General features: G+C 43.5%; 1 protein-coding gene across 1 annotated transcript in view; it reads left to right on the top strand.

The window, feature by feature from the left end:
* CARS2 (cysteinyl-tRNA synthetase 2, mitochondrial (putative)) overlaps positions 6-22233 on the top strand; it is a gene marked incomplete at its 5' end in the record, with an annotated part of 33794 nt that continues 11566 nt past the window's right edge. Inside the window, 9 exons of the mRNA XM_021401590.1 lie at positions 6-61; positions 143-193; positions 5588-5705; positions 8792-8863; positions 9533-9638; positions 10335-10418; positions 12358-12487; positions 14779-14912; positions 19674-19741. Of these exons, the coding sequence (XP_021257265.1) occupies positions 6-61; positions 143-193; positions 5588-5705; positions 8792-8863; positions 9533-9638; positions 10335-10418; positions 12358-12487; positions 14779-14912; positions 19674-19741 (819 nt within the window). The remainder of the gene's footprint in view (positions 62-142; positions 194-5587; positions 5706-8791; positions 8864-9532; positions 9639-10334; positions 10419-12357; positions 12488-14778; positions 14913-19673; positions 19742-22233) is intronic.

Raw genomic sequence — 22233 nt, 5'->3', positions numbered from 1 at the left:
ACAACAGCCGGAGCCGCAGCAAAGAGCCGCTGGTGCTGGCCAAGGAAGGCGTGGCCACTTGGTAACGGGGCGCCCGGGGGCAGCGGGGTGCCGCCCTCGTCCCGGCGCGGGGTGACGGGCGCCGTGTGTGCTCTCTCGGCAGGTACAGCTGCGGGCCCACCGTGTACGACCACGCGCACCTGGGGCACGCCTGGTGAGTGCGGGGCGGCGGGTGCCCCGGGCGGGCGGCTGGGCGCAGCGCTGGCGTTTGCCGCTGTTGGTGCTTCCGTAGGGCTGACTGTCAGAGCGCTCCAGTGGGGAAGACCCTCCCTTTCTGTTGGTATGACGCGTAATTTGTAGCACACTGCATAGCTCTAAGTAATGAGCTGTTAGTTCTTTAATCTGTTTCTTACTCCTGTTTTTCTCCGTTCTGCTAGTACCTTTCCTCTGTATGGGTGTTTGTGATGCTTCTTTAACAGAGTTTCGCTAATGAAACTTTGTCCTGAGGAAGGAGGGCTTGCACAGCAGGGCCGTGGAGCAGGTAGTGTATGGCATCTTCGTGTGCTCTGCCCTCATGTCCCTTTGCTAGAGCGCATATCGAGTGGTATAGTGGATCATGACTACAGCACTTAGCAGGTCAGAGGACTGCGGCTTTTGGTCTCTCATCGTTCTTCATCTCTTGAGTGTCTGTTTTGGTCAGTGGTTCTCCCTGTTATTCTGATTGAAAGGCAGAGTAGGAAGCCTTGCATGCTCTGCCTGCTCTGGTACTCATCTCTTTTTATCCTGTCCAAACTAACGCTTCCAAGCTTCGCTTACCGTTGTATGAAAGAACAGCTAGGGCTGAATGTCACACCCAGAGCGGTGTGTCATGCAGATAAGTAGCAGTGTTGCCATTTTGCTGCTGCCTCTTCAGCACCTTCACGTGTTGTTTCCTATAGCAGAGCGAGATGCCTGCTCTGAAGATCATCCTCTTTTTTGATCAGGTGAACCCTTCAATGAGCGAGGCATTAACTGTTCCTTCCCGTGTCTGTGGTCATGCGTATATCAGTTTTGGCATTTTGTTGCTCAGCTGCTTTGTTCTGGATGGCAGAACATACTTTATTATTACCGCTGTTATTATTACTGCTGTTGTTATTATCAGAGGGGCAGCACTGGGCTCTGCTCTCTGGTGACAGCGACAGGACCCAAGGAAAGGGCGTGGAGCTGCGTCGGGGAGGGTCAGTTGTGTGTTAAGAAAAGGTTCTTCACCAGAGGGTGGTGGGCATGACTCCACGCTGCCAGAGTTCAAGGGGCATTTGGACACCTCTCTTAGACATGTAGTTTGATTGTTGGGTGGTCCTGTGTGAAGCCAGGGCTTGGACTCTATGATCCTTGTGGGTCCCTTACAACTCAGAATATTCTGTGATTCTATATTGTATTTTTTAATTTTTTCCCACCTGTAGAGCTATAAGAATATTGCTTTGGTTGGCACAGCTGAAAGGAATGCTGCTGCTGGAAGTCTACAGGCAAGGAAGCACGCTGGAATAAACATGAAGTCAAGTGGAGCAATGGGTCTTGCTATAGTGTCCTTCCTGTAGAAGTCCCTCATTGTGCTGCACCTTTGTAGCATCTGTTCACAAGAATTCTGTTTTTCCATCCTTCTTACATTTGACTTGTGGCAAGCATAACAAACACAGCAGGTCATGAATAATGGAAATGAGGTTGAGATCTTCAAGAAAAATCTGAAAAAACATTGTGTTATTATTTTTCTTCCCCTGACTAAGATTTCTTATTTCTCTGAATAATTCAACTTTCTGTACCATGTTGTGCTTCCAGACTTCAAAACAGGTGCTCTGTGTGCTTTGAGGCAGTATCTGTAATTTCAATGTAAATTCATTATGAAGGGGGAAAAAAAAAACAAAAAACAACCAACCCTGAAGAAAATAGCACCTTTTCCCTTAGTGCTGAGATTGGCCTGAATTTTGCTGATGTGTGCTACAGCCTGATTGGGACCCTGGTTCCTGGGCACAATAAAAATAAACCCAAATAAATGGAGTGATGGCATCGGTGGACAAAGAGAAGGCAACTGATGGATAAGGAATTGGTTGGAAGGTCACAGCCAGAGAGTTGTGGTCAATGGCGCTATGTCCAGAGGCCGGTAACGAGCAGTGTCCCCAAGGAATCCGTCTGGAGTCTGGTGCTCTTTAACATCTTTATCAGTGACATAGATGGTGGTCCACCCTCAACAAGTTGCTGATGACACCAAGCTGAGCAGTGTGGTTGATGAAGTGGAAGGAAGGGATGCCATCCAGAGGGAACTTGATAAACTCAAAAGGTGGGCCCTTATGAACCTAATGAGGTTCAACAAAGCACAGTGCAAGGTTTTGCACATGGGATGAGATAATTCCAGATATGTGTACAAGTTGGGAGAAGAACTCCTTGAGAGTAGCTCTCCTGAGAAGAACTTAAAGGTTGTGGTTGATGGAAAAACTGTACGTGAGCCAGCAGTGTGCGCTTGCAGCCTGGAAAGCCAGTGGTATCCTGGGCTCCGTCAGAAGAGGGGTGGCTGGCAGGGCGAGGGAGGTGATTGTCCCCCTATGCCCTGCCCTTGTGTGGCCCCGTCTGGAGTACTGCATCCAGGTCCGGGGCCCCCAACACAGGGAAGATGTGGAGCTTCTGGAGAGGGCCCAGAGGATGGCCATGAGGGTGATCCAGGGGCTGGAGCACCTCTCCTATGAAGACAGGCTGAAGGAGCTGGGTTTGTTCAGCCTGGAGAAGAGAAGGCTCTGCAGAGACCTCATTGCAGCGTTCTAATATTTAAAGAGAGTTCATAAACATGAGGGAAATCAACTTTTTACAGGGGTAGATAGTGATAGAACATGGGGGAATGGTTTTAAACTAACGGAAGGGAGATTTAAATTAGATGTCAGGGGGAAGTTTTTTACTGAGAGAGTGGTGAGGTGCTGGAACAGGTTGGCCAGAGTGGTTGTGGATGCCCCGTCCCTGGAGGTGCTTAAGGCCAAGTTGGATGGGGCCCTGGGCAACCTGATCTAGTACTTCATCTAGCGACTGGCAGCCCTGCCTGTGGCAAGGGGGTTGGAACTCGATAATCCTTGTATTCCCTTCCCAACCCATGCCATTCTGTGATAAATCCTTCATACTATTCTTCCTGGTGTGGCACCCAAAAAAATCATATTGAGTTGGAAGCGACTTTTAAGGTCATCTAATCCAACCAATCAGGTTGCTCAGAGTTCCTTGTAGCCTGACCTTGAATGTCTTCAGGGACAGGGTATCCACCACATTTCTGGGCAACCTGTGCCAGTGCCTCACTGTCCTTATTGTAAAAAACTTCTTCCTTCTATCCAGTCTAAATGTCCCCTCTTGTTTTGAAACCATTTCCCCATGTCCTATCACAACAGACCCCACTAAAGATTCTGTCCCCTACTTTCTTCTTGTTGCCCCCCTTTAGATACTAAAAGGCTGCTATCAGGTCTCCCTGGAACCTTCTCTTCCCCATGCTGAACAGCCCCAGCCCTCAGCCTGTCCTCATAAGGGAAGTGTCCCATCCCTTGAATCATTTTTGTGGCCCTCCTCTGCACGTCAACAGGTCCATATCTCTCCTGTGCTGAGGACCGCACATCTGGACACAGTATGGGTACGTGTACACAGTATGCAGGTGAGGCCTCACCAGTGCAGGGTAGGGGGGCAGGATCACCTCCCTCAACCTGCTGGCCACGCTGCTTTTGATGCAGCCCACGGTATCATTGGCTTTCTGGGCTGCTTGGGCACCCGCTTCATTTGAACTGCTTTCTTCTTTGCAGTTTGATGCTGAAGTTGTAAGAAGCCTGCTTTCTGAGATTTACTTGGGCTATTGCAGTGCTTCTTCCACCAATTAAGTTAGAAGATCAGAGGAGAGAGAACAGCCCAGAAATTGTATATGCTCTGGAAATTAAATCTGCAGAACTGTTAAATCTGATTTTAAACATTTTGATGCTGCTATTGTCTCTTTGAAAGGAGTCCAAAGAATAATTTAATATTCTTCTGGAATAGTGTCATGACATGAGATGAATATTGCTCCCAGCGAGCTGGTATTAATACCAGCTGTCTCCCTGGTAGCGTGTGCCACGTTCCAAAAGGCCTTTTTCTAATATGGACACAGTGCAAACAACATCAGCAGTGTATTTCTCTTCATTAAGGTACTGCACATGCTGAAATCATCACAGAATGGCTTGGTTGGAAGGGACCTTAAAGACCATCCAGTTCCAGCCCCCTGCCATGAGCAGGGACACCTCCCCAGTGAACTCTAGGGCTTGAATGCTTCTGGGGATGGGATATCCACAGCTTCCTTGCCTAGCCTGTTCTGGTGCCTCATAACCCTAATTGTGGAGAGTTTCTTCCTTATATCTAATGTAAACCTACTGTCTGTTTAAAGCCACTACTCCTTGTCCTATCACTACACTCCCTGACTCTCCCTCCCCATCTTTCCTGTAGGGCTTTCCTGGGAGGCTGCAGCGAGGTCTCTCTGGAGATTTCTCCAGGCTGATCAACCCCAGCTCCCTCAAACTCTCTTTGTAGGAGAGGTGCTGCAGCCCTCTGATCTTCTTTTTTGGCCCTCCTCTGGACCCACTCCAACAGCTCCATGTCTCTTAATGTTATCTGACCACTGCAGCGGAGGAGAAGGATACGGATCCACTGATGGTGTTTTCTTACACATGTTTGCTTTGACAGACACTGTGGGTGCAGCCCGGCCAGGGCAGTGGGTGCCATGGAGAGCTGCAGGTCTTGAGGTTTCCTTTACTCTGTCCTGCAGGTGCAGTGCACTCGGGTTTCTTCAAAGCCAGGGGAGGCTGAGATTTCTCACGATCTTGCAGGATGGACTGAGAGCCTGTAGTCACCTTTTGATATTTCTCAGACAAACTGGGCTTTACCCAGTTGAAGAGTGTTTTGAGAGTTCAGAGTTCAGAGCCCGTGACAACAGAAGGCACCGCTTGTATGTGGATCTGTCTGTCCACACTGAATGTTCAGTTTTGTCGTGTAGAGCCTGGAGAATACTGAAAATTTATTCTTGAGTCTAAGTAAAGCAAAATAACCCCCTAGAAGAACTCTTCTTTGCTGTCAGGAAAGATCTGTGGCATTGTGTTAATGAATTGTATCTGTAGCTAGCACTTGGCTGTGAGCGATGTTAAAGTGAGCTGGTTTGTTTCTCCATGTTGTTCTGGGCTGTGGGCTTTGAGAAACTGTGAGCTTACACAGACTAGGGTGGTTTTCATTTTGAGAACTGCTTACATGTGTATCTCTGTCATATTGTGTTCTTTGGAAAAGTCTGCTGGTTAAGAGGCAGTTCCAAACGCACCCCAGTGTTTTCATAAAGAGATGCAAGAAAATGGAGCAAATTTGCTGTAATGTGTCACTAATGCCAGAAGAGGGTAGAGCAGTTCAACTGAAATTTACTTGACTTCTGTGCAGATTTGAACTAATTTTGGAAAAACATTTTATGTACTTGAGACCTTTTTTTCCAAGTATTTGGATATTTGGAGTATCTGCGCAGCTGTTAGCGCTCTTAGTCATTTTTGTTGAAGTTTTGTTCGTATTTACTGCATCTCTGAAAACCCGTTTTTCTCTTTTCCAGCTCCTATGTTAGGTTTGATATAATCCGAAGGATACTGACTCGTTTTTTTGAAACTGAGGTTATCATGGTGATGGGGATTACAGACATAGATGACAAGATCATAAAAAGAGCCAATGAGGTAGGTATTTGCTACAGCCTTTGACCCAAACATTCGGTATGTCCTACTGCTAATTGTGTAGGGAAGTGTCCTACATTTGTTTGGTTGTTGTTTTAGTACTATTTTTTTTTTTTGTTTAGATAATACATTTTGAGATTTCTAACCCTCTGGCTGCACCTGGGGCAGTAGTCCTCATAGCCTCACGCCTTGCCTGGAAGGTGGTGGAAAATTGAAAGCCATGATGCCCCTTTACCAGAATTGAAACAAACCGAAACTTTCAGCCTGCAGGGTTCTGTCTGTTTTCTGTGTCACTGATTGTTAAAGACAGTATGTAAATGGTGTCACACAAGGTGGAGGGCAGTTCCTGAAAGGTGACGAGCACCATCTAGCTGCAAAGTCAGCACCTTGAGAACTGTCCTCAATCTTGTCTGAGTTCACGGCCTACTTAAATGCTGACACAATATATGGGTAAGTCTTGACAAGACTGAGGACTGGTGGCAGGATCAATACAAAAATTGTAAATTAAAAAAATAAATCAACACAATCCAACTTTTCACTGAGCTCTCTGAGTTATTGGCCTAATTAAAGGTTTTATGGCTGTAAGTAGTCCGTAGTTGGTTTTTAATCAGAGCTTTTGTAACAACTGAGCTTGTGAATGACTATTCCAATTTCTTTTTTTAATGTTTTTTGGACCCTAAAATGCCACAAATGTATTCTGCTTTATAAACTTATTTTAAATAAACATTGTATTGGTTTTTGAAATCTGGATTGTGAATGAAGTGATCTGCAATTACAGTTGCAAGCCTTATGCTTGAGCCAGATAATTTGACAGGTATCATTTTTATTTAATCTTTACATAAATGATTACTGTTGCAGTACTGCACTGAAAAGAAGGCTAGCACTACTCTCTTTTAGAAATATATTTGTTCCCTTAGAAACTTCACTTGCAGGTTTTATTTTTAAGGCCAGTACTCTTTAACAACAACAGAAAGTCCCAACTGTTTTGAATCTATGTGCATGTATTTTTCATTTTTTCTTCGTTGTCAGAACACTATGGGGATTTTGAGGGAAATGTCTTCAGTTACTCCATTCTTTGGCTCTTTGAAGAAATCTTCTATTTGTCTTTTTGAAATACGTACCCTGCTGTGCGCATTTTGTTGGGGACCTCTGTGCCTGAAACACTACAGCATCAGGATCAACATATCTGACTTTGTTGTCCATCCTCTGGTGGGGCTCATCTAGATGGAATCTGAGAGTTGGGCATCTGGTCTGTGAGGAGAGTGCTCTGTTCCCCCTGTGGTCCTTTGAGGAAGAGATAAATTGGATGCCCATCTGGATGGGAGGGATTTCCTTGTCTTCCAGTGGGTGTCTTTCTGTTGATCAAGGTAGCATCTGAGTTGCCTGTTGAGATGAACCACATTGCAGGAAGAGCCCTCTCTTTGGTCTGCAGGCAGAAGCATTGCTTTGCCTCAGCGCTGAGCATCTTCCTCCTTCAGTTGCTGGATGAGCATCTTGCCCATCTTTTACCAGAATTCCCACCTAGACCAGCTTGTTCAAATAGTGGTACCCACCCCTTTACTGGGATCTTTACCACTAGTAAAAAGCTGGATTTATTGTATTAATGATTTGATTATGAGCAAGCTGGAGAGAGCGGCAGTCTGTTGGCTCCTCCTCAGTAGGTTTTCCTCAGAGAAGATGTAAAAGCTCAGATTTGAGACACACTCATTAAGCATCACAGAATGGTTGGGGTTGGAATGGACCTTTGAGATCATCTAGTTCCTTTAAGATTATCTAGTTCCCCCTGTTATAGGCAGGGACACCTCCCACTAGACCAAATTGCTCAAAGGCCCGTCCAGCTTGGCCTTGAATGCTTCCAGGGAGGGGGCATCCACAGCCTCTCTGGGCAACCTGTTCCAGTGTCTCACCACCCTCACAGTAAAGAGTTTCTTCTGAATATCTAGTCTAAATCTACCCTCTTCCAGTTTAAAACCATTTCTCCTCGTCCTGTCACTACCTGCCCTTACAAAAAGTCCCTCCCCAGCTTTTCTGTAGGCCCCCTTCAGGTCCTGGAAGGCTGTTGTAAGGTCCGCTCAGAGCCTTCTCTTCTCCAGGCTGAAGAGCCCCAACTGTCTCAGCCTGTCCTCGTAGAGGAGGTGCTCCAGCCCTCTGATCATCTTCGTGGCCCTCCTCTGGATCTACTCCAACAGCTCCATGTCCTTCTTGTGTTGGGGCCAGCAGGGAGAGGGAGGTGGTTGTTCCCCCTCTACTCAGCTCTTGTAGAAGCTGACCCTGCACACAGCAGCGGGGTTGAAACTAGATGATCTTTGAGGTCCTTTTCAACCCAGGCCATTCTATGATTCCAGAACTGGATGCAGTAATCCAGGTGGGGTGTCAGTAGAGCGTATCGTGTGTATCATATTGTATGCTTTTGCTTGCTGGGACAGATTTTGCCATCTTTCAAGCCTTGACCTATTCTGATTGTTTGAGACAAGTATCATCCTTGTTTCTGTGAGTACCCCTGTTTCTGTCAGTCAGTTCGTGAATGAGAAATATGGAGTTGTTTGAGAGGTATTGCACCTGGCAAAATATGGAACTGGCTCTCAGTTAATTTTCCTGATTGTATTGAAATACATGAGTAATGATCAGCTGAAATATCTTATTTTTCTTAATCACCGCAAATTAATATCCTGTCTCATCCTGCAAGGCTCTGGTCTGTCTTTCTGACACATCAGTGATATCAGTGTCCCTTGCCAATAGGCAGAATGAGCTTTATATCCATGTGCTGTAGTATATCTTGTCACTGGAAATGGAAGATGACCTTCTCAAGAGGAAAATATAGGGGGAGGGAAGGAATTCATTATTTTAATATTTGGTTGCTTTCTCTTAAAGATATCTTTTAATATTTTGGCAGTTCAGAAGTCTAAATGAAATACTGCTCTTAAGTTATAAATAGCTGGCGTTGCCTCCCCATGAATGTTAGTTACATTAATAAGCCTCTCTGCCTCTTTACCTTGGGGGCTCTGTAAGTCCTCCAATTAGCTGTTAACTGTCTGATAAAAGATTGTGGTATTTTATGTTATTACTTTGATTTACTAATCTTTTTTCAGATGAATATATCGCCAGCAGCTCTTGCTCGTATTTATGAAGAAGACTTTAAACAAGATATGGCATCCTTAAAGGTACAGACACTTGAGCTTCTGTGTTTTAGAGTCTTTCCAGGCAGTTATTTTGGTCTGGAATCTGAATTTGACAGTTTAATCCGAGGGGGGAAAAAAGTAACAAAACGTGGTTGTTTGTCTTATGAAGTGTTGTTCAGAAACTGAGTAGTGATTTACTTTTTCATTCTTCTGGGAAGACAGAAGCTTTATATTGCACATCTTTTATGTAAAGAGTGAGAAAGGAAGCAAACCGTGGCTGTTTGGAAAGGGGAAATGGACAAATGAAATTTCTGTGGGAACGCAGACTTTCTGCCCTGTGCAGTAAAGTCTTGATTCACAGATAGTATGTGTTTACTATCATGCAGGAATACTCACACGTAAAGCATACAAAACATGTAATATTCTTTCTTTAATTGCAGATGACTTTTCCAGGAGCAGAGAGTAAGCCACTGGTGAAAGCTAGTAGATCTATTTATTGTATCTGTCTCTCCCTCAATTTCACTGTAATATTATCTGCATCTTAAATACTGCTTGTGACCTTCTTATGATATTTGCAATTTTATTTTATTTTTTTTTGCTAAGATAAAAATTGAGAAAGATGCTCCTTAAAGTCTGTTTCTTAATTTGGAGTGGCTTGTCAGCAGTGCATTACGTGTGGGTTAATGAACTGTTACAAATTCTTTTTTTAAGGTCCTTCCTCCTACAGTATATATGAGAGTGACTGAAAACATTCCTCAGATAATTTCCTTCATAAAAACAATAATTGCTAAGGGACAGGCTTATGCAACTTCTCAAGGTAAGGTTTGTAGTAAGGCAACTTCTTGTTATCGCATGCATGGAAAACGAGTGCTCAAAGAGATCCTGTTTTGGGGTCAGACGAGATACGCTGGACCAGGTTTTCCTTGTGTTGATTATCATGGTGTGAGCAACTTGCTTGTTATGATACAACTGCACAGAAGAACTCTTGAGTCAATATCTAAATAAGAAGTAGTTCAATATTGAACATAATTGTTTATTGTGATAAGCAGCTGTCTCAGCTCCCGTGCCGAAGTTCTGGCCTAGGTTTAGTGAGGGAGGTGGAGGGAGCTGTTAGCTCTAAACAGGAGTTGGACATCTCATTTGTTCTGTAAAAGACATGCCTGCAAACAATGTGTGGGAAATTTTTAGTAGAGCTGATGCTTATAGAAGGATGTAAGCGTGTTGTAACTGCAACAATATCGGTAGCATTTCAGTCATGAGATGGATCACTTGTCCTGGGAAGAACCCAGGGAGATCTCCAAAAAACAACATCTTCAGTGCAAAACGAGTAAATTAAGTTACTGAAAAGCTAGGAACATGAAGATGTGGGTTGCTACTGCTGCAGTATTTCTGAATTTCAAATGGAAATCCAAGGGCGTTCTGTTTTGCTTTCAGGGAAATGTTGTCTCCATTGTATCAACAGAGTGAATGTTCCCCATCTTTACTGTGAAGCTAAATATTTCTTTTCTATTAGGGAATGTTTATTTTGATGTACAGTCTTGGGGAGAAAGGTATGGAGTATTAACTGCTATTTCTCCTGATACACAAGGTGAAGCAGGTAAGTTCCTGTGTTCCTGGCAGCGATCTGTCTGTGTTAATGCTTTGTCTGAGCTCATGGTGTATTGATATATAGACCTTCATTCAACAGTCTGAAGCAGTAGTAGTGAGGTGTTGCACTCAGCCTCTGCGCTAGGGAGCAGTGAGGTTGGCAAGGGGAAATGCAGGGAAACATCACATGCCTTGTTATAGTGGGGCAGTTGCACCCTACTGGTGTGCGCTACCAGATGCATTTACATCTGTCATTACTTACCACCAGACTACTGACAAGCAGAGTGGTTGTGTGAGCCCTCTCAATGGGCAGTAGTAACATATGCCTGTACCACTGTATTCTATTTTTCTGCAGTTCTGCTGAGCAGGATTGCTGATCCTCTCTTTAGTTTCTGTAAATTGGCTCTGATCGAGTCTCTGCACAGGAGAGTTTAAAACAGATCTCCTGCATGCTTTGCGTGCTGAAGTTCACTGTGTCTTCATTGAAAATGTTCTGATTGCAATTCCTGAAAATGCCCAGGAGGTGATATTCAGGTGAGTTGCAGCCAGCAGCTTTTTACAGCTCTGCTCTGGAGTTGTTTCATTAAAGCCCACAAAGGGAATTTGCTTTAGAGGCAGTTCCTGACAGGCTGAAGCCATCTCCCTAGTATCACGGGGTCCTCACTGAGTACGGCTAGGGATGTGCTGTGTTTCATTGTGCTGTTAAACCTGATGCCTTCACAGGGTTTCTGCACACAGTGCAAAACAAGAATGTAGTTGGGCAGAGGATGCTAGCAGTACGTTGTGGAGTCTCTCTACTTGGAGGTGCTCACAGTTCCACAAGATGTGGCTCTGAGCTTCCTGCACTGAGCAGGTGGTTGGACAAGGCATTCTCCAGAGGTGCTCCTGAGCCTCAACCACTCATATTTTACCTTGTTTCCCTTCAGTTCCCTTACTACAAAATTTACTCTAATCTCTGAAGATTCTGTGACTGTTACTGAGTTTATAACTGAGAAGACAAAGAGTGATTTTTTTTTTTTGGAGTAACATAATAAAAAAAAAATCAAGAGAGACATGAGTGAGCAGGCACAGGTCAGCCAGGGCTTGGCAAAATAGTGAAAGAGCCAAGGTGAAGATTCAGTAGATAAAACTTAGGTTGTGTTTCTATCCCTTATTTCTTATCAATTTTGAATGATGAAGCAGGTGTAATTGATTTTTATATTTACTTAATATTGCATGACATTCTGAATTAAAACTGACTCTATGTAATGTCAATAAAGTACAATTAGAATGGATCGAGAAAAGTGACCATCTGATCGAGCTCCAAAAATGTGTTGGTACTGGAATGCTAAGGGGGTGAGATTAACAAAAACACCATGTATGACTGGGTCTAGTGGTCTGGTAAAAGTAGGGGAAGGAATTAAATCTAACTTTTGTCTGCTAATAAAAACAGATGAACAATGTTGAGAATTAGATGTTGTGTTGAGAGACATGGTTTAGTGGGGTTATTGGTGGTAGGTGGATGGTTGGACTGGATGATCTTGTAGGTCTTTTCCAACCTTGCTGATTTTACGATTCTATGAGTATTAAAGGATCTTTTTATTCTGCTGCTGCAGTGCAACCTGTTTGTCCTAGGAAAATAGTTGGTAAGTAAGCAAATGAAATAAGACCAGAGAAGGCCAAAAGGTCTGGAAGGATAAGATGTATTAAAGAATCTTAAATCCATCTTCTTATCCATCTTCTTAGCCTGCAGAAGTCTGATTCAACATATATATATATATTATTTTTTTAAACACGATGAAAAAACTGGAAACCCAGTGTAAGTGGAAAAGGAAAAAAAGATGGAGGAAAAGTTGGGCAAAGAGAATAAAATCTGAGTAGTTCACTAAGCATGCATTTCTACCTTGTTTCATTTGTTTGCTTTTTCTTTCTGAGACATATCCCATTAACGACTTTCTTTTTCATGGCAGTGGACACCGATAAGCGGCATGGTAGAGATTTTGCCCTGTGGAAAGCTGCCAAACCTCAAGAGTTATCGTGGGCTTCTCCCTGGGGAAAGGGAAGGCCTGGGTGGCACATTGAATGCTCCACGATATCAAGGTCAGATTTCATGTATTTTAAATCCATTGCTGTTTCTTCTTTTCGGTGACAGTACTATGATAGCAGCAGTGCTGCTTTTTTCTTCTCATCCGTAGAAAGAATCTGTTTTAATCTTTTCTGCAATTTGGAGATGCCACGTGTGGCACAAATTCTCCTCTACCACCTTAACGGAGCAGCGTCTTGTTTTATTTTGTCGCTTGCTCTCCTTTGAGAGAAAAGTGGGCGTTTAAAATAAGCCACGCAGGATCACAGGGTTGATTAGGGAGTCTTTTAACTTGAACTGAGTAACCAGTGTTTTCATGAAAGTTACAGTACGTCTTTCATCTGTCTGTCTGCCACTCCGTGCAGTCCCCAGTGAACCTGGTCAAGTCTGTGGTGCTGTATCAGCAGGACAGGGCGTGGAATTACATTCACAGGAGCTGGGATGGAGGAGATTTTGCTGGCCTCGTCTCAGCAGCAGTTGTGGATGTGTGTGCCAATCATCTGTCATTACACAGCTTTCTTTAAAAGTCAGCTGCAGTCTTACATACTCTGTTTTCTCTGTGGCAGTATATTCTGTGATGCAAATCGTGCATAGTAGCAGTTTGTTCAGAGCTGATTTAAATTAATTTGCTCTTAATTTGAAATTTTATTTACTCCACAGAATAGTAGCGCTTTGTTTTGTGCAGTATTAATTTATGACCTATTAATTTGTGTTGGGAAAAGAGCCTTTAACTCTTTTCATCCTAAAAGATTGATTATGGTACTTAGTTTTCATTAGTCTCAAGTCTTCTTTGGAAGCTAATAAGAAATTATTGAGACCTGTGCTGGTTTCTCTTAAGCTTTTGGAATCTAAGCTGAAAGCAGGTGGAGCAGCAGCTTTAGGTTTCTCTTCCAGAGGCTGTGCTAGTATACCTAGGTTTGTCAGTAATTACTGTCTGATAGTGAAAAACATTTAGAAAAAGAGATTTTATGTCACTAAACAATTTCAGCACTATGGAACAGTTCTTAAAGCAACTGAAGTACGCAAAAGCATGCTGCATTTGAAGTGCAGCCTATGACAGAAGTGCACTCTAGATAAGAAATAACAACCCTTTACAAAATTGCATATCTGCTATTGTGATGCTACTTAAAGTATCTGTCTCTTTCTGTAAAAACTTACTGTACTGTGTCTGGATGAGGCTCTTGCCATGTAAATAGGTGTTGAGTCATGCAGAGAGTGTAAGTGTAGTAATCTGGGACTGTGAAAAATGGGGAACTTAGACTTTTGTGTAAAGCGTCTTGCTGTCACAGTCAGCTGTCAAGTACCATTTTAAGCAATAACTACTAGTCTGTTTTGCTAAAGATCTCCAAGCATTTGAAGTGAGGTGAATTAATTTTGAAGTATCTTTGAAGTGCACATGTGGGAAGGTGAAAGAGGAGCATTGGTCACTGGTGCAGTCCCGCAGAAGGGAACCATCTGATGTGACTTTGATCTGATCTCCTTTTTGGAGCTACAGTGAGAAGCACTGTGCCTCCACAGGCGAGCTGAGGTCTCCAAAGGTCTGCGCTTATTCTGATTTTTGAGCAGGCAGAAAGAAGCAGAGGGGCATGGGCTTTGGGAACGACCACGGAGTCACTGTCTTCCTCTTCTGATTTTCTTCTCTTCCTCTGCCCCAACTGAGGTGGTTTATAAATGTATAAATCTATACAGATTTACATCTGTAAACCCCTGAAAGAACGGTGCACCGAGGACACAGCCAGGCTCCTTTCAGTGGGGGCCAGTGCCAGGACAGGAGGCCATGGGCACAAACTGGAAAGCAGAGGCTCCCTCAGAGCACCAGGAGCACTTCTGTGCTGTGCGGGTGACGGAGCACTGCACAGGCTGCCCAGAGGCTGTGGAGTCTGCTCCTTGGGGATCTCCAGCAGCCACATGGCCATGGCCCTGGGCACACTGCTCTGGGTGGCCTGGCGGGTACAAAATAGAAGAAGCAATCATCACTGAAGTTGTTTTGCCTGCAGATGAAGGCAGCTGTCTGATAACTGTAGCAGAACAAGGAAAGGAGATGTCCTGCTTGCCTTTCTTTAATCTAAATTAGAAAAAATAATCATTTGTACTGAGGAAAATAAATTGCGGGCCAGTATGGTCCTTTTCATACAAGTTCTGCTGAATTTTGATATCCAAGATCTGTGTAAAGTTCTAGAAATTACATTATAATGATTAAGTAATGTATTTATATTGCTTTTTTTTTTTTTTTTTTTTTTTTTTTTTTTTTTTTTAACTAAAACCTTCTGTAGTGTTCTGCTTACCGATCAGGAAAATATTGTTACAGTGCAGTGTTTGGAAAGCAACTGGACATCCATTCCGGTGGAATAGATCTCGCATTTCCTCATCACGAAAATGAAATTGCACAGTGCGAGGTGTATCATCAGTGTGAGCAGTGGGGGAATTATTTTTTGCACTCTGGTAAGTAAAATATTCATCACCTGAGAGGCCTGTAGAACTGTAGGGAATTTTTTTTTCTTTTTTTTTAGGTGTGCCATTTCTGTGGCATGAGATGTGAGGGAAACCTTACACATGGATGCTGTGCTACAGTGACCAAGTTCTGTCCTCACTAAATAAAGAAACATAAGTGAGAGTGAATCTTGAAATTGTGCAATGAATGCCTTTATTTATGAAATGGTTATGGTGAAGTACTAAATATCATCCCGATCAATCTCCAAATAGTGTGTGCATTACCCACGCACAGTGTTTACTCCTAATGAAAAATGTGGAAAGAAGAGTTCTTCCTGTAGAATCTCCTTCCCCTTCATTTAAGTTTCTCCAAAATTTGTATGTTTATGATAGTTTCTTTTCAAATTTTATTTTGGCTATAACAGTCCTGCAGGAAGAGGGTGGAAATAATTTATGTTTTCTATATGTTCTTCTAAAAATAGAAATTCCCCATCTTAGAGACAGAACCTTCAGTATCTGGAGGTAGGTGAATGAAGGTGCCAGGTAGACAGGTAACTGATCATGATGTTTTAAAAGCTTTGAAACTGGAATAAACCAGTCCAGTTCTCCAGTTTCTCTCAGCCCCAGTTGCTTGTGGGCTTGCAAGGAAGTTTTAAGTAGAGTGCTGAATTAAATAGTAAATGTGATGAAAGGCTTTTAGTCATGGTAAGAGAAAGACACTGGACTACTGGAGGATGAAAACAGAGAGGATGCAAAGCTGCATGAACCAATGAGCCAACCAAGCTCACAGCTGTGATCCTGCAGAGAAGCATCTCACTTGAGATGTTTTGCATGGTTTGAAATGTGGGGGAAACCTAACAAACAGATTCTCTAGTGACTAAACACTGCAAGTTTTTGATAAGCTTTTATAAATATATGTATTTTTTTCCTTTAAGTACTCCAGTAGCGTTATGTTGAGTGATGAGTAAGAGACAAAATTAATGCTGAGGACTGAGTGAGTCAGACATTTCGGTTGAGTCTGCTCAGGCACAGCCAAAGAGGTTGCTGCTGGGAAGGTAGAAGGAGGTCTGTGACATCTAGAGGCTACATCTAGACCAAGTCACTCACCCCTCAGCACTGTAGAAGAGCAGAGGTAGTGAGGCATACCACCATAGCCCCTTAGCCCTCCTCAGTGGTGCCCAACCTCAGTCTCTGCCCATCCTGCAGAGGGTGGCTGACTCAACTTGACCTTGGCCTTGGTGTAACCTCTACAGATCTCTCTCCTTCCCCCAGAAGCAACCTTGCTGCCCACACCTGACTGAACTATACCAAATTATCTTTTACTCACTCAGTCTGTGGCATTATGAGATTGCTTGACATTGTGTAGAGCTACTGCCTGCTGCCTTGCACAATGGTCCTTCAGTGAAGATTGGGCTGCACAGTGCTCTGAACTATGTCATAGTATGGTGGTACTGGCGGTGTCCTTCTGCTAGAAACGTTGAAGTTCATACTTTGTTTTGTAGTTGTAGTGGTTCTGGATGGTCTCCAAAGTGCTGCAGGCAATAGGAAGTTAAGTTCAGTCTGTGTTTTCTCTTCTTGCTGAACAACACTTTGTGCAAGATCTCTTGTTGAAGTCTTTGAGTTACTTGTCTGAGAAAGAGTTGCACTCTGGGAATTATTCTGGTTTTTTTTTCTTTTTTCTTTTTTTTCGGGAAATATGTATCTATTTGTACTGTTTGGGATGAATTTTAAATTCTAGTTTCAGTTCCCAGTGCAGAGACTGCTATAAGTCAACAGAAATTGTCCAGAGGCTGGTGCATCCTCCAGGGTGTGCTTTACTCCTGCAGTGCTGGGAATTTCTTTGCACTTCTACTGAGATGCACCGGTTACTGCCAGCTGGAGCCTTCTGCTGAATAAAACAGTCTGAGTTCTTGAGCTTGGAGTCAAAACTACAGGGGGAATATTCTTTGAAACTAACTAAAGAGGATTGAAGATTTCTCAAAAAGGGAAACAAAAACGTTGATTGCAAGAGCAATTTGAATGCTGAGGTTCTCTAGGAGCTGACAGATTGCGTTCATTAATTCAAAAAAATTTTGCTGGAGGACGATAGCATGAATTATTTAGGGCAAATGAATCAGCTTCAGAAACAATTTATTCTGGTAACAGACTTCAGAATTTTAGCAGGCTCAGAATTGGAGGAGCAATCCCCATTAGAGGAAGAAAATCCCCTGCACCGGGGATAAATCTTCTTATAAGGACTTTATTTTTAGACTACTTGTACTCTGGGAAGAGCGCCAAGCCAAAGTTATGAAAATCCTTATATTTTGTGATTCTTTAATGAAATCATTCTCTCTAAGTAGTGAAACTCTTGAAGAGGAGTGTTATTTCAAATTCTGATGTTACTGATACTTCACTAGGAAATCATGGCCAAGTTGTTTGAAATCTGGCTGCCAAAAGTGAAGTCAGTCAATATTTAGGCAGCTTTAGAAAAGAAATCACACCCAGGCTATTCCTTTTCCCTTAACAAAAGTGTATGTTGGTTTTACTGGAGTTATTAGAGCTGCAGGTGTCCAGTATTCCTGGCAGTCTGCATGTTTTTGCTGAGGGCCCTGAATGCAATGAGAATGCCCTCACTATCAAGTGATAGGGGCAATCATGATGAAAGTGAGATTTTGATTGAACTGTGCGTTTTTCTGTAGCTGGTTCTGAACCTATGAATCCCCTGATCCTTTGCTACCCTTGGCAGAGCATTGTGCAAAATTAAACGTCCAAGTGGTCGGGATAGGACAGGAGATGGTTTCCCTGTGGAGAATCTCCACTGATTTGAAGTGCTGTCAGCAAGAGCCAGGAGGTGAAGCCAGATGCTTCTTATGTCCTCCTTTTTCTTGGTCTCCCAAAGGCTACAGAAATGCATTCCCTTTGGTAGGTAGTAAGTTCAGTGTGGAGCATACCAAGGTGAGGAGTAGGCTTCTGTAAATATCATACCACCAGACTCTGCTATGATCTGCAATGGGCAGGCAAGAAACAAATCCCTTTCTTCAAGCAGAATTTAGGCAGTTCTGAGCATGATCTGGCTTTGAAGTTCCCCAGCTAGGAGCAGGGGTTTGGCCAGGCAGCCTGCCAAAGTTCATTTCCATCTGAATCCCTCTGTTATTTCTCTTCTATCTGATGAACTCAGCAGGGCAGCAGACAAAGAGTTGGTTCTGATGGAAGACCATCGTGTCGGCAGGTCAGAGCCATGCCTACGTGAAGGTGCTGTGTGGTGAGCAAAATTAGCATGCAGCTCTTTTTGCCACGCAGGCGTGCTCCTTGTTGCCTGGAGTGCTCTGGAGATGCCAGACCTTGGAGGCTGTGGCTGACAGCTGTGTGTGCTTGGTGGGGCGCAGCTGAGAGCTGAACAGGGGAACACAGTGTAAGGGTGGAAGGTCTGGATGGCCACCTTGTGTTGCCTGGGTGTTCCCCACTGCCCTCACTAGCTCCTCTTTGAGCAGACTCCCAGATAGCATCTATGACTTTATTTCCCAGATACAATACTCCTCACTGGCTTTTTTGGTACATCTTCAAGCTCCCGTCAGATTTTTCAGCGTAAGCATTGAGAAGGAATACTTTGTTTTTCAGAAAGTAGCTTCTGAGAAGTAACTTGCAAAAGCTACCAGTTGCCTTTCAGAAACTTGCTCTGTGCTGTCTTCTAAAACTGAACTTCAGGAAACAGATCCTCAGATCCGAGTGTCTTCCTTATCCTGTCTAACCCATTCTGGCAAACAGCTGTTTCCACATTTTTGGTAGATTAAGTTTCGGAATCATAGAACTAGCTAGGTTGGAAAAGACCTACAAGATCATCCAGTCCAACCATCCACCTACCACCAATAACCCCACTAAACTACGTCTCCCAACTTTGTATCTAAACGTTTCTTGAACACCTCCAGGGATGGTGACTCAACCACCTCCCTGGGCAGCCCGTTCCAGCGCCTGACCACTCTTTCAGAAAAGTAGTGTTTCCTAATGTCCAGCCTAAATCTCCCCTGGCGCAACTTGAGGCCATTCCCTCTAGTCCTGTCACTAGTTACAAGAGAGAAGAGGCCGACCCCCAGCTCACTACAACCTCCCTTCAGGTAGTTATAGAGAGTGATAAGGTCTCCCGAGCCTCCTCTTCTCCAGACTGAACAATCCCAGCTCCCTCAGCTGCTCCTCATAAGGCCTGTGCTCCAGACCCCTCACAATTGGCAATGCACAGATAATTTTACACATAAGGTATTTCGTATCAACACAATACAACTTTGGAATTTAAAAAAATTTAGTGTGACAGCCACTAGCAATTGGTACATACAGAAAATCATGTGGGTCTCAAGAGTGTTGTACTATCACTGGACTAGATTACCTTTGACAGTCTTACAAAATTTCTGGAAAGTTAAGGGTGAGGTACTTTTCAGTGAAGACTGAAGAATGTTTCCTTTTCTTTTTTTAATTATTATTATTTTTTAATTACTATCAATTTAGTTAATGGAGACTTTGTTATTTCTTTATTAATGTCTCTTCTCACGCTCTGGTTCTTCACTGAATAACTTTTTCTTCTGTTCTGCAATTCACCCAGCCAAAGCTGAGGATGGGGAGGTGTGCAGGACTGCTGGCAGCAGTTATGAACAGTAACTTGTGTGTTGTATTGAGATGGTTGGCACACATCCACTTGACTTCTGCTGCCTCCTGTGACTCTAGCATCTCCGTGCAGAGTTTTTTCTTGTTCAGTGCCCATTCAGATGCACGCTAACTTATCCTGATGCATTTGTTTTGTTCCAGGGCATTTGCACGTGAAAGGAACCCAAGAAAAAATGTCCAAGTCACTAAAAAACTACATAACAATTAAGGTAATCTATATCTGTGTGTTAAAGAAATTTGTATATGTAATATGTAAATACTAACCACAGTCTTATTTTGAGAAAAGATGTGAGCATGTGCTTATGCTACAGTGAAGGAAGTGAAGCAGTGTTTTTCCTAGTGCTAGCGTACCTCTTTGGATGCAGGAAGCCTGCTCTCACTCAGGGATTGTTCATAACTTGGGCCTTGCTGAGCTGAGAGTGCTTGTAGCACCGTTAATACTGGTCTCTTGTCTTCTTTATTGTATTTTTCTTGCTATCACTTTCTTGCTGATGCACAGAGCTTTAATTACCACCAGGCCGCATGACTATGTCCCGTTTTGCTGTGTCAGAGAGAGGGAGCCCTTAAGCAGAGGGAGTTCCGTGATTCATGAGCTTCTGGGTTATCTTTTGTCCCGTGGAGGTCCACGAGGAGATTGAGCTCAAGTTTGTGGTGCAGCACAGAGCAGAGTTTCTGTGTCACCGCGTCTGTGATGCACTGCACATAGCACCAACATAACTCCAGAGATAGCTGACACCTATTGCTAGAAGCGGGTGATTTTCTTCCTCGAGACAAAGCTTGAGAGGCAGCTTCAGCACGTGTGTTCCCCTCTGCCCCCTTGGTAGGACTGGTTAAAATCCTTTTAAATTGGCGTGAGCTGCTTTATTCTTAATTCTCCCAATCTTGTCTTGTCTGCGTACAGTTAAGCCCCGTCTCCCCCAGGAGAATTATCCATCGCTCACAGTTTTCACGGCAGTTTCCTGAGTCTGAGCAGATGTTGTAGACAGGGCAGAGAAGTGACCATTAATGCAACGCATGCAATGGAGGAAAAAAAAAAAAAAGTATGGAAATGTTCCCCTCTATTTTTGCAGTGGCACTTCTTTGTATAGAGGGAAGTGCTGTGCAGGGGGCGAACAAAAATTTCTTTGTAGCGAGCAGCAATATGCTCAACAACAACAAAAAAATTCAAGTCCAGCTCTCTTCCCTTGCCGGTCTCGTCTTTTAATTTCGCAATTAGACATGGTTAGCAAGTATTAATCCTCCCCCGCAAGTAACTTGCAGCCCGGCGAGGCAGATTTCTTCCCATGCAGCCTTCCTGCATCCTGGACGCTAAGCCCTGTGCGGAGCTTGGTGCGTGCGTGCTCTGAGAAGCTCACGGCCTCGGATGGAGCCGGCGGCTTTCCCTTTGTGTCGGGTGGAGCGCATTCCTGGCAGCCACTGAGGCATGGCTGGCCTTTCCTGCCGCCGTGCTGGATGCTCTCTGTCCAGCTGCGCTATTTTTCTTCCCCCTTGTTCCTTTCTCTGTGTTTCTTTCTTGGATTTTTTTTTTTTGTTGTTGTTGTTAGTTTTGTTTTCTTTAATGGCTGTTCATTCTGACCTCCAAAATCAAGCGCGTCGCAGCGACGCGTGGCCGTGCAACCCGCCTTGAGACATTTACGGTACTTTCTCTCTCTGCCTTCTGTTACTAATGAAATACGGAACCGGTTTCTGGAAATTCCTTCCCAAATTCAAAGTTTTCCTCAATGGAATTTATTTCCTTATTCTAGTGTTGCTGTTTCCCTTCCGCTTATTAGCATAAGGCTTCTGAGAGTGCCGAGCACATGAAGTGATACAGAGCTGATTTAAAAAACGGCCGTTTAGTATTACAGCCTGTTTCTTGATTTAGCTTGCCCCAATTGCCTCTATTGCTTCTATCTCCACTTGAGGGACTGCACGTGGCCAACGTGTGCTGCCCTCAGTGCTCAGGCTCGTTGGTGTTCTGCTAGCAGAAGCTAAATTTCAAAAAGTGCATCTTTAAGCAAACGACGTTCCCACATTTTCTTACTTGCAGCGACTTCACCCTGTGATTTTTTATTTGCAGTGGTACTTCAGTGTTACAGACTTCCTATCACCGACTTGCAAATTAAAAATCAGGAATGCGGTGTCGCAGTTAATCGGCATCCTTGTCCAACCTTCTTGCTGAGAGCAGAGCTGCCGAGTGATTGAATGCCTTATCAGCGTACCTTCCAAGCATTTAAATAGTTCTTTGTAGGGGTAATAAATTATTTTTAAAGCTAGATAAGTGGTAGGGTGAAATTAATGAGGTTTCATGGCCAGCATAGATAAATTCCAGCAATATATATATATATATATATATATATATATATAAAAGTTATTTCTGTTCACTCAATTTTTCTTCACGTGCTCTGGAAAAATTCTCTCTTGTTCCAGTCTTTCATAAACTTGGGAGCTGTCCTTTCCTGCAAGGTCACATCCTCGTCTTGGTCTGGTAGCTTTGGTTTGTTTTCTGCAAAAATCTTTCTTCAATGCACGACTGGTCATAATTACAAAATATTTATCAATGTCTTATATTCGCGATTGACGTTTTGTGTATATTGGTGTCTTCTATCTATGCATACACATCTATCTTATATGTATATGGCATTAGACTTTAGTTGAGACTTGAAACCAGTTTTCTAATTTAAAGTTTTAATCCTATCTTAAAGTACGGTCACGGGCTGTT

Source organism: Numida meleagris, chromosome 1, assembly GCF_002078875.1.
Source record: "Numida meleagris isolate 19003 breed g44 Domestic line chromosome 1, NumMel1.0, whole genome shotgun sequence".
Taxonomy (NCBI): domain Eukaryota; kingdom Metazoa; phylum Chordata; class Aves; order Galliformes; family Numididae; genus Numida; species Numida meleagris.
The sequence above is the reverse complement of the archived record's forward strand: the minus strand, read 5'-3'. Positions and strand labels throughout refer to the sequence as shown.